Source organism: Mirounga leonina, unplaced genomic scaffold, assembly GCF_011800145.1.
Source record: "Mirounga leonina isolate KUSES-001 unplaced genomic scaffold, KU_Mleo_1.0 Mir_418, whole genome shotgun sequence".
Classification (NCBI taxonomy): Eukaryota; Metazoa; Chordata; class Mammalia; order Carnivora; family Phocidae; genus Mirounga; species Mirounga leonina.
Window position 1 is genome coordinate 5,853,814 of NW_023270739.1, and position 11,818 is coordinate 5,865,631.

At 58.4% G+C, this 11,818-nt stretch overlaps 1 protein-coding gene across 1 annotated transcript in view; it reads right to left on the reverse strand.

The window, feature by feature from the left end:
• CACNA1I (calcium voltage-gated channel subunit alpha1 I) overlaps positions 1-8,960 on the reverse strand; it is a 102,115-nt gene extending 93,155 nt beyond the window's left edge. Inside the window, exon 1 of the mRNA XM_034987258.1 lies at positions 8,728-8,960. Within this exon, the coding sequence (XP_034843149.1) occupies positions 8,728-8,960 (233 nt within the window). The remainder of the gene's footprint in view (positions 1-8,727) is intronic.
• Positions 8,961-11,818: the final 2,858 nt, after the last annotated feature.

The following is an 11,818-nucleotide window of genomic DNA, read 5'->3' on the forward strand; positions in this document are numbered from 1 at the left end:
CACAGCCCCCCTGAGGGTCCCTCCGCCCAGCCTTTATCCCACTTTGCTTCACAGGGGTGTGATGTGGGTCTGGCTCTGCCTCGCCCATCAGGCTAGGGACTCCTCAGGGTCACCACTGAAGATCCAGGCCCGGTATTCTGAGGCTCCACCCAACATGGCTAAACAGCCCGAGGGCACCTCCACTCAAGTGTAGAACAGTGGCCAACACTGTTCTGAAGCTGGGCTCCAGAAAACACTTGTTCAATCAATCAATCGATCGATCATCAACCATCAATCAACATTTGCTTCAGGAGTCTACTGCTTGGTCTCCAGGCCTCTCTCTCCCTCAAGCATCCTCCATTCTGCTCCAGTGAATTTACTCATGAATTTACTCATATCCCATCCCTGCTGGACACCCATCAATGGCTCCCCAGTGCCCGCAAGATCAAGAACAAGCTCCAAACTGGCATTTGACACCTGTTATCCAGCACGTGCCTCACCCTGTTCCAGCCACACTAAACTCACAGTTCTCTACACTATTCTCTCTGCCTGGAACACTATCCCACAACTGTGCTTCTGGAAAACTTCTACTCATGCAGCAAGACCCAGGCCAAATGCCCCCTCCTCCGGGCAGGCTTCACCAATGCCCCCAGGTTGGATCAGAGGCAGCTTCTTCACCCACAGCTCTCTTTACACAGAAATCCCCATGTGATGGTACCAGAGGTTGCCCTGAAGGTCAGGCCCTCTCTGGCCCAGCCAGACTCCTCCAACTGGCTGTCCAGCCCACCCTGCTGACCAGTCGAGAGTGTAACAGCCCCTCTGGCCACCAGAAGCATCCCTAGGGCACAGCTCGATGCTGACTTTTACTTCTGAGAAAAACAAACCTTCTCTACACCAGATGGAGGGAAACGGACAATTCCCCAGACACGTGTTGCTTCTTCCATCAACACTGGTCGCCCATCTGGGCATTCTGATTAGCCCCAGGCTGAAGGAGGAGGGGATACCCTTCCCTAAAGAGCCCCTTCCCCAGCCTTGAGCAAGCCATCAGCGCCGGCCGCAGAGTCTAGAATGCTGGGCTCCAGTCTGCCCTGGCCGTCTGATTACTCAAAGTGTGCCCCTGGGCAAGGCATGCTTCCTTCCTGGGCCTCAATCTCCCCAGCTATAGAATGGGGGTTAGCAAACTCCCGGCCCTGCCACCTCACGGGAGTTGCTGAGAGAATCTGAGAGGCCAAGGCAGGCGGGGAAGTACTGAATGAACTGGAAAGCGAGGCAGGAACCCATCAGTGCCAGGCCCAGGCTGGGCCACAGAGTGAAGTGAGAGCCCCAGGCCATGCTGTCTGGGGCCTCACTCAGATGGAGGAGACAAAGCCAGCCACAAACAATTCCCCTGAAGCAGGAAGAAAGTTATAGGATAAAGAGGGGTCAAGAGAGGAAGGAGCTGGGGATCCTGGAACACTCCCTGCAGGTAGGGGCCAGGCAGCTGGGCCTGGGGGGGCCGGTGGGATTTGTAGCCATAGAGGCAGGGAGCAGGCATCTCGGGGGGCAGACCCAGCAGAAGCCAAGGCAGGGAAGGAGGGCATGTCAGGAAACATCAGCATTAGTTTGGGCTTCAGAACAGGAGCAAGAAGGGAAAGAGCAGGAAGGTGGCTGGAGGACAGCCCGGGGGGGAACCATGGAAGGACCCAAATCCAGCCAAGTGAGACTATTCTGGGGGGGGGACAGGAGCCCTGAGTGTCTGACTGAGGAAAGAATGAGTAAACAAATGAAAGGAGGCAGGCAGGGAGGGAGACAAGAGCCCTTCCTGGGCACGCAGCACTCTGTGGGTGACAAACCCCTTCCACACAAGGGGGTCCCAGGAGCCCCTGAGGAGGAAGGTGAAGGAGGGGGGAGAGACTGGGTCCAGGGCGAAGGTGACTGCCCATGTGGCACAACTCCAGGCTCCCGGGTGCTCTCTTCACTGTACAGGGGAAGGAAGGCATGCCACCTTGTCGGTGGGCATTTGGGGTGAGATCCCAGGAGCTGTCTGTTTAGACGGAAGAAGATGGAAAAACTCAGATGTTCCCAACAGCCCAGCCACAGGGAATGGGCTCAGGCCAGGAGGGATGGAGGTTAGATCAAGGCAGGGCTTCCTGATAGTTAAAAACCCTCAGAAGGGTCCTAGAGGCCTTGATCTGGTGCAGCAAGACTGAGGGAGCATGCCCAGAGATGGGGGGTGAATCGTCAAAGACTGGGGGCCCAGCTGGCACCACCTTCAGGACCCTTGTCCTGAGCCACCCCAGGTGACTCCCTACAGCTTCCCCATTGGCCCCAGGGTGCCTACAGCTGCTGCTCGGCACTTAACTGTTGTAGGAGCCCAGCCAGGGCTTGTCCTGGAATTGTCACTTGACCTCCTGACATTCCCAACTGGAGTTGCTATGGCCCCACCTCACAGATGAGCAAACAGAGGCTTAGCAAAGGCAAAGGCCTCCTGGCCAAGAAGCCAGGAGCAGGTCTGCATTCACACTCATGCAAGCCACAGTCCCTGGGGTCACCGGAGCCCTCTCCCAACACCAACCCAAGGCACCAACCCCTACACCTGGACCCCCCCTCTTCAGGCCCCGCCAGCGCCCTGGGCCACCATCATTCCTCATCACCACCCCACAGGTGCCTTCTCAGGAGGGGCCTCCGACCAACGTCTCTCCCAGGGAGTCGGAGTCACCTTCCCTTGCACAAAAGGGTCACAGCTGTCAAATGATCTTGTCAAATGATCTCATGAATGGGTGAGAGATGAACGAGAGCCCATTCATCTCCACCAAACATGCTGAATCCCCAGAATGAACAGCACAAGGCTTGAGCTATGATGAGACTATGGGCCCTGCCCTCTTCCTGCCCAGTGACCGGCAAGGTCAGAGGGTCTGCACGAAGCTGGACTTCGAAGCAAGAGCAAGCAGAGGGCCGGAGCCAGGCAGGGGACCAGAAGCAGACAGAAGGGGGCCAGAGGGACAGATGAGAGCCCAGGCCACAGCCACAAGCACAGAGCGAGGGAGCCCAGCCACAAGGAACACGGCGCCCGGGTGTTCCCCGAAGACAGCACTGAGATGCTTTCTGAGGAGGGCCAGAAGTGGGTTCCCCACCAGCCCCTTCCCAACTTCACTGCCCATCTCTCCCATCCTGCAGACGGGAGACCTAGGGTCGGGGCGGGGGGGTGGTGACAGATCCAAGGTCACAGGCAGCTGGTGTCTCCTTCCTCCCAGGCCTGCCCTGCAGAGGCCGCCTTCATAGCCCACTGGCTTCCCACCATGTATGCGCCCCGGAGTGCAGCCAAAGGGAAGGGGGCTGCACACCCTTCAGGGGATGGCCCCAGGCAGGCCACAGACGTGGGTGCCGGATGTAGATGCCGAAACCCAGGGAGACCCTCCCCGCTGCCTCCTGGAACTGCGGAGCAAATCTCCCCACCCCGGGTGGAGCATGGAGAACCGGGCGCTTCTCCAGACTCAGCAGGTGGCCGCCGTGTCCTGGATACGAGCTGAGGCTGGGGATTCAGAGAAATCGAGGTTTTCATCCCAGCTCTGCTACATCCTGGCTGTGCAACACAGGGTAGAAGTCAATCAACCTCTCTGAGCCTCACCTTCCCTGTGTGGGAAATGGGGCTGGGACAGCCCCTCGGGGGGTGGCTACAGGTGTCAAGACAGCAGAGCACTGAGCACCAGGAGTGCCAGCCCTTAGTATCACCCCGAGCCCCTCCCCTGTGCTGGACACGCTGCTGGATGCTTCCAAGGAGTCATCTCTAATCACCTGTAAGCGTCCCTTACAGAGCCGGGAAAAGCAAAGCTCGGGGAGGGAAAACCAGAGCAAATACAGCCCCCCATGGGCCCTTCTCCCACACGCAGCCGGGTAGGCTCCCAAGACAGGCTCCCGCATCGAAGCCAGGGGAGAAAATAGGTAGGTTTCCAGCTGATGGGTCGTGCTGCGGCCGACTAGCCACGTGTCCGGGGATGAGGCCGTGACGACCGAGGGCGTAACTGGCACAAATTTCCCTAAGTAACAGAGATCGATGATTTTCCCTGGAAACAATGTCCTCTGAAGGCGTTATGTGCTGTCTAAAGGCTTGATGCCTAACGTCTCATTGCATCTCCCACGAGCAGAGCGTTTGCTCGGTGGTCCATGAGGCCTGGTGCACCTGTGAGCGCAGCCGGTAAGCGTGATAACCACATGGGCGGCAGCGTCTCTAGTCCGCAGAGCGGCATGTCCACACTCGCCTTGTGTACTGCCTGGTCTTCAGTGCACTCCTGAGAAGGGGGTACACCACCCCCATTTGACAGCAGGGAGCACGGGGCTCAGAGAGGTTAAAAAACTGGCCCATGGGGGCGCCTGGGTGGCTCAGTCGGTGAAGCGTCTGCCTTGGGCTCAGGTCATGATCCCAGGGTCCTGGGATCGAGCCCCGCATCGGGCTCCCTGCTCGGCAGGAAGCCTGCTTCTCCTTCTCCCACTCCCCCTGCTTGTGTTCCCTCTCTCGCTGTGTCCCTCTCTGTCAAATAAATAAAATCTTTGAAAAACAGAAACAAAAAAAACTGGCCCATGGGGGCGCCTGGGTGGCTCAGTCGGTGGATGAAGCGTCTGCCTTGGGCTCAGGTCATGACCTCAGGGTCCTGGGATCGAGCCCCATGTTGGGCTCCCTGCTCAGCGGGGAGTGTGCTTCTCCCTCTCCCTCTGCCCCTCCCCCCGCTCGTGCTCTTTTTCTCTCTCTCTCTTCCTCTCAAATAGATAAATAAATAAAATCTTAAAAAAAAAAAAAAAAAACTTGGCCCATGATCACACAGCAAATAAGAGGCAGAATGAGCCCCTGGGTCTGTCTGACTCAGGTCCCCAGCATTTTCCACATGCCACCTACCCATGAGTCAAACAGCGGGACCAATCCCCCGACATTTCAGACCCGGAGACTTCCCAGCTGAAACCCTGGCTGGCGGTGCATTGCTCAAGGCCCAGACCCGGCAGGGAGTGGTGCGGACATCCGGGCGAGCGGCGCTTTCCCACCTGGCTCGCCAGCCCGGCTCGCCAGCTCAGCTCAGTCCCAGCAGCCTCTTCTGGCTCTCCGGGGAGTCAGGTGGCAACTCAGGGTCGAGCTGGGTAAGGAGCCGAGTCAGGGAGCACCAGGTTTCAAAGGACAACTGGCTCACACAGCAGGGACTCTAGTGCTCAGGACAGTCTTTCTGAGCAGACCCTGCCATCCTGCCCTGCCCCGGCTCCGGGCCTGCTGGGCCTGATAGCTGCTCCCGCTAGCCTGACCCTGATGCCAACACGTCCATCATTCCTTTGGGTTCTGGATGAGAAGCAGAACTGTGCAGAGTCTGGGGATGGGAAACGTCATTTATGGTTGTCACGAAGATTCGGGCCCTGCCTCCTAATATTTAGGGACCAAGAACACCAAATATCCCGTAATATGCAAGACAGCCTGGACCACAAAATACTGTCACACCCAAATGCCAACAGTGTCCCCACTGAGGAGCACCTGCTTAAGCACTGCCCCTTCCCGGAGCTCCCTCCCAAGAAGGAGGCAGGGGAAGGGAGGTTTCTGGCCAGGGAAGAATCCTAGAGCCCTGAGCACCCGATTAAAGACACCTACATACACACCAAGACCCTAAAGCCCGGCCTGAGCGTACCTACGGTCAAGTCTCTGATCCAGGGCCCCTGATCCACCAACCAAGGTCACCTGGGCCTGCATTTGCAGAAACCTGCCTTGGCCTCCCTCCCACGGGCCCGACTCAGGCTATGAAATCTGAGCGCTGAACCATCCTATTCACAAAGCCTAGAATCTCGCGTCCTTGGACTTCCAAACACATACCATCGCAGCCGCCAAATCTCAGACTCACGCCCTCTTTGAAACACAGAACTTTACAGACTTTGAAATCACAGAGGCTTGGAATTTGATTGTCCATGAGCCTTACATTTAAACTCTGAACCCTGAGACTCAATCACAGAAGCTTCCAGTCTGAGAGTCCCAGACCTGACACTTCGGAGGCTGCCCCACTCTGGAGTCATCAGATCTTTGGTCTAGAAGGGAGCTCAGAAGTGAGGCAGTCAGTTCAGGCAGAGACCTGAATCACCTGCATCCTTCACCCCAGCCTCAGCAGCCTCTGTCCCGGGGCCTAGGGAGCCCAACATGCTCTGAGCAGCTGCCAGTGTTGGGGAGTCCCTCCCGAAGGAGGGGGCTGAATTTGGCAGCACTCCTCCCGCAGGCGGCTTCCACACGCTTGGACCCAGGCTCTCCCTGAGACAGAGGAGGACCAAGCCCTGCTCTGACCAGCAGCGGGACCCTTTCCCTCCCTTCTGGGGGCCAGCCCCCACTGTTGCTCCCACTCCCAGGCTCCCACATGCACTGAGGGTGGAGCCCAGGGGGATGGTGAGGACAAAGGCCAGAGGACCCCAGGGACTCTGTTTGCCCAACACACCAGAAATGTAGCAACCTGGAAGGGTCGCTGTGGGTTGCTCAGTGACCAGGGCCCAGAGTACCTGAGGTCAGGGGTGAGGCCAAGTATGGCTGGCACCCCAGCTCCCAGGGCTGGAGGAGGCCATCTCATCCAGGCCCTTCTTTTTAGGTAGAGGCACTGAGGCTCAGAGAGAAGGAGCTGCCCAAAGTCACACATCTAGTTTACGGTAGACGGGACTCAGATGCGCTCTCCATCCAAGGGCTTCTGAGACATTGGGGCCAGCTTTGGGCTGCATCTGCCCAGCCAGATGCACCAGAGCCTGTCAGAGGGTGAGCTGGGTCACACTCCCAAGTCAAGGTCATCTGAGCCATGCCTCTGCCTCCAGCCCAGCCCAGGTCTTGACTCTCTAGACCATATGAGGCTCAGAGAGGTAAAGTAACTTTCCCAAGGTCACACAGCACCCAAATGGCAGAGCCAGAATTAGCCCTAGTCCCACCCAGGCTAGGTACCTGTGACATGGTTCCATCGTCTCCCTTGTCTTCCAGGGAGTCTTTCTCTTCCTCAAAGGCCCAAAGCTCCTGTGGTCCCCCTTTTCCTGGCCTGGCCACCCCCCAGCTCACATGCTCCTAAGGTTTCCCCAACATACTGTACTAAAACTGTTCCCATGGATGGTGCCTGCATCCCCCACTCTTGGCAGCTCCTCAGGGCAGACCAGCTAGCTGTTTCTCTATCCTCCACGACTCCAGGGCTGATGTCAGTGAGCACTGGGGGAACAGACTTATTGAACAGACCCGCTAACCATGCCTGAAACCGCCTGAGCCCTCCTACAGAAGGAACACCTGGCATTTGGCCCTCCGTCCAGCTAAGGGCACCCAGACCCACACTCCACCCACTACAGCAGAGACCCTCCGGTTTCCAAGGTCATCACCCAGCCCTTCTAGAGCAGGGAGGCCAGTAGCCCTGGGCTCTGCATGGCTGCCTCCCCCAGCCTTTCTGGGGGCCACCTCACCACCCCAGCCGTCATCCCGGGTAGCCCAGGTGTCCAGAGCTGGGCTCAGGTGCTACTCAGCATGGCCTCAAGCACTGGCAGAGAATCTTCTGCTTGGCAGGCCCCCAAACCCAGAGGCCACCATGTCTGGGTGCCAAAGCCTCCTCCTCACCGGCCCCCAGCCCCCAGCTCAGCCCGTGATCCATTTCCACGGCGCACTGAGCAGTCGGTCCTTCTAAAACACTGATCGCTCCACATTACACCCTGCTGTAAATTTCACCTGATCCCGTTGCCCTGAGAACGCAGGCCAGCTCCTCACTCAGCCCTGCGAGCCTCCCTCTCCCCCTCCTCCTCCACACTGGCCCTCCCTCCTCCACTCCAACCACAACAAACTGCCCTCGGTTCCTCTCTTCTCCAGGCCTTTGCTCCTGACGCACCCTCCTCCCCACCGCCCTCTCCACCTGCATCGCTCATTACTGGAGACTCAGCTCAGACACTGCCAATATGTGCCCAGTGAACACTGAAGGAGCGTGCGCCGGGTGCCAGGCACCGTGCTGGGGGCTGGGGTCCAGCAGCGAACCAGACAGGCTCGGTCCATGTCCCGCTCACCTGACAGGACCCTAGAGGAGGCAAATGTTACATTCAGAATGCCACAGCTAGGGAGTGACAACAAACAGAGAGGCCGAGGGGGAATCACGGCAGGCTGCCCTGAGGAGGTGACACGCTGTGATTTGAAGGATGCAGTGAAGGATTCTGCCAGGTGAAGACAGCAAGGAAAAGCATTTCAAAAGGAAGAGCCTGTGAGAAGGGCCTGAGGCGTGGAAGAACACAGAGGAAGCAGCTGGTAAGAAGTAAGGTGGCCCGGTGGGCTGGGTTAGGACTTTGCGAAGGGTCCGAGGCAGGGGCCAGCCAACATGGGGCAGCAAGTGGAGGCAGGGAGATCTGTGAGGAGGCTGCTTACTGCTGCCTCGGGGTCCACGCTCACAGGGTCCCCATTAGGCTCTCATCACCCTTGTGGCCACCGTCAGGCAAACGGCTCAGTCCCTGGGAGCTGAGCCACGGGTCAGCTTCTGACCTAACTCGGCATCCCCAGTCCCAGCGCAGGCCTGGGGCTCACACCTGAGGACTTTCTGAGCCAGCCGGGCACCGGACCAACCCCCGCAGTCGTCAACAACTTCCAGAACGTTCAGGTCAGCAGGACGCCAGGTCCTCATCAGTCGGCCCTCCATGCCCCGATGTTCCCCCAGGCCCCCCATCTGAGCTCGCCAACCACCACCACCGCCGTGGCCTCCGAACCAGAGGGCAGGCAGGGCTCCATCAGGGAACAGCTTGGCCCCCCTACACAAAGGATATGGGTTACACACCATCTTGATGCACCAGTTCCGGGGGCTGGTGGTCTGTCGCAGACAGAAGAAGGCAACAGGGGCCAGGTCCGGGTGCGGGACTTCAGGATCAGCTCCATCCAGGGGCTCCTCCAGGCCTGGAGGGGAGGGAGGGGGGCTCTGGGGCCCCGGCTGCTCCGTGACTCCGGGCTCAGCTGCTGGGGCAGCGGCAGGGGAGGAGGGCGGCGGGGAGCTCTCAGCCATGTCTGCGCTGAGCAAGGAGCCCTGGGGGAGGAGGAAGGGCAGCACGTGGCAGGGGCTGCCTGGCACCCACCCTCCCAACCCGCCTTCCCCCACAAGGGGACACAGCCCAGACAGCCCATAGGCCCCTCGCCCGCACTCTGCCACGAGGATTAGGAGAGAGCTGAGGGCCCCGATGCACCCGAGTCAGAATCTACTTCCAGGGAGGGGTCCTGGGGCAAGTCTGGTCAACCCTGCGCAGCCTCGGTTTGGGGAGATGAAGAGTGAGAAGAATAAAACCCACCTAGAACGTAGTTATGATATCATTTGGGTTTTGTTGTTTTTATGAGACTACAGTTGCATATCTACTACACCATCAAAGATGAGAAAATTTGCAAGAAAAAAAAGGGAAGTTACTGTAAAGTCACCAGCTTGACAGGCGTTAACAAAGGAGAGGTTGGAGGGCTGAGGAGTCGCACACCAAGGGAGCCGGGCAAGCCAGGAGGGAATCAGGGCAGGCTTCCCTGAGGCAGTGACCCCTGAGCTGAGACCTACGATGGATAGCCCAGGGATCCCCCCTACCACCTCACAAAGGTGAGAACTCAGGCACCTTACACACCAAACTCTTTGCTTTACAGTTGGAGAAACTGAGGCCCAGAGAAGGGACAGGACAGACACACAGCCCGGTAACAGCAGAGGGAAAGCACCACCAGGGCTGGCTTCCTGGGAGTGTGATCAGTGTGGCCACCCAGGGCTCCACGCTCAGAAGGGCCCTGCTCTGGGTTTAATGCTCGGCTGTCACCAACTTGAAATTCTTCATAATTTGTGATCAGGGGGCCCCCACATTTTCATAGCTGCTCCTGACTACAGCTCAGGGGGACTTTCACATCCCGGTCTTGACTGATGCTTCCAACAACCTCAGGAACGCTCCCATGCAGCTGGAGAAACAGACCCAGAGGAAGAAGTGGTGCACCGAGACTAGGGCACGCTCAGATGCTAGAGTCCCAGCACAGGCCCTCCAGTTTGGGGATGACTGACCATGGCCTTGCGTGGCCCCCTCTACACAGCCGGCCAACGGTGAAGGAGGAAGGACAGCCACTCGTCAGGGCCTGTCCCCTCCCCACCCCATCCGAGAGGCCACCCGTCCGTGAATCGTCATGCCCAGGGGTCTCCTGGGCCCTAGGACCCTCACAGGGCCAGGCTGGGCAGTGGGAGTTGGAGATGGAACCTGAGTCCCAGGGCTCAGCGCACTGCTGAGCTGCCCAGAGCTGATGCGTTTGGACATTTCTCCGGCTCCCGGGGGCAACAGGCGGGAGTTGGCACCTCCTGCCACTTTACCCGGCCAGTCGGGGAGGCAGAGTTTTCTCCCAAGCTCCAGGCTTTGCTGTTGGTTCTAGAAAAACAACCATGAGCCTTACATAAGCTTTCAGGCGATTCGGCCTGCCACGTGTCAACCCCTGGGCTGAGAAACATCCTCCCTGGGGTGGCTCCGGGCCTGCCCACTGCAGCGCCAGCCTCTGAGCCCACCGTCCCTCCGCCGGCCCCTTGCTTCTGCCACGCTGGACCTCCTCCGGTCCTAGAGCACCAGCTGCCTCCTCCAGACCTCTGCTCACACCCTTCCCTCTCCCTGGAACACCCACTCCTCCAGCTCGCACGCCCTGTTCCCCCAGGCCTGACGATGCATTCATCCGTCCAGGAAACATTTCCTGAGCACCTACTATGTGCAGGCACTGGGCCGGCGCTGCAGCTACGCCCGTGGATGAGGCGGGCTTGGCACCAACTCTCATTCGGCTGATGCTCCAGCACGAGTCAATGAATTTCTCTCCCTCTGGGTTCCAGAGCGCTTATCACCACTGAACATACCGTATAATTTATGTATTTATATCTTCATGATTTAGCACCTATCTGCCCAACCTGAAAGAAGGTGGTAGGAGAGCAGGGACTGCGGTCTGCCCCGCTCACTGCTGCCCCCCCCCCCCCCCAGTGCCATGATGGTGCCAGCAACATACTAGGTGCTCGACAAATCGTCGTTGAATAAATTAATAAAAAGGCTGGGAAGTAAACAAACAAGGGAGCAAGGCGGGAAGGCACCTTGTCAAAGGAGAGAGACGCCGAAGATAAAAATAGGAAGCAGAAGGCACCAGCCATGCGTGATCTGTAGGACGAGCACTCCAGGTAGAAGGAACAGCATGTGCAGAGTCTGGGAGGCTGGAACGAGCTTGGTGCATTTAAGGAAGAGAAATGAGGCCAGTGTGCCGAGCTGAGGGCAGGAAGGGGGTGAAATGGAGTGTTGGGCAGGCCCCGCTGTGACCCACGGAAGGAGCTTGCGTTTTATTTCAAGTGCAACAAGAAGCCACGGGAGGGTTTTCTGCAGGGAGTGGTGTGCTCTGGTCTGTGTTTTTAAGCCAGCCCTCTGAGGGCTGAAGGGAGAGTGAGTGGACAGGCAGGGGTGGGGCAGGGAGGGCCAAAAGGAAGCGGGATGGCCTGGGATACTACTGGAGGTGGGAAGAACGGGGCTTCCTGGGAGGGAAGCCTTTTAGAGGCAGAAGAGCCTGGCTCTGCATTGGCCCCAATGCCACCCCACCCAGGACCACCAAAACCCTTCCTGCAACCACATGGGTGCAAAGAGTTGCTGTGGCCTCTAGAACCACACATGACCACCCCTCTCCTCACTCTCAGCTCCGCCGACTCTGTTCTAACTTGTTTTTTGCCTCACTTGGCCCTGTTTAAGGCTGTCACACTGTTGTAGTCCTTTGTCCTCACACCTCTCCAGCCTCACCGTGGGACTCCTAGAGACCACTACTGCCAAGGCCACCACCCCCAACCCACTCCCCATGCCCACCCAGCCTCCACCCTCTCACCTGCTCCCTGTAGTTCCAAAT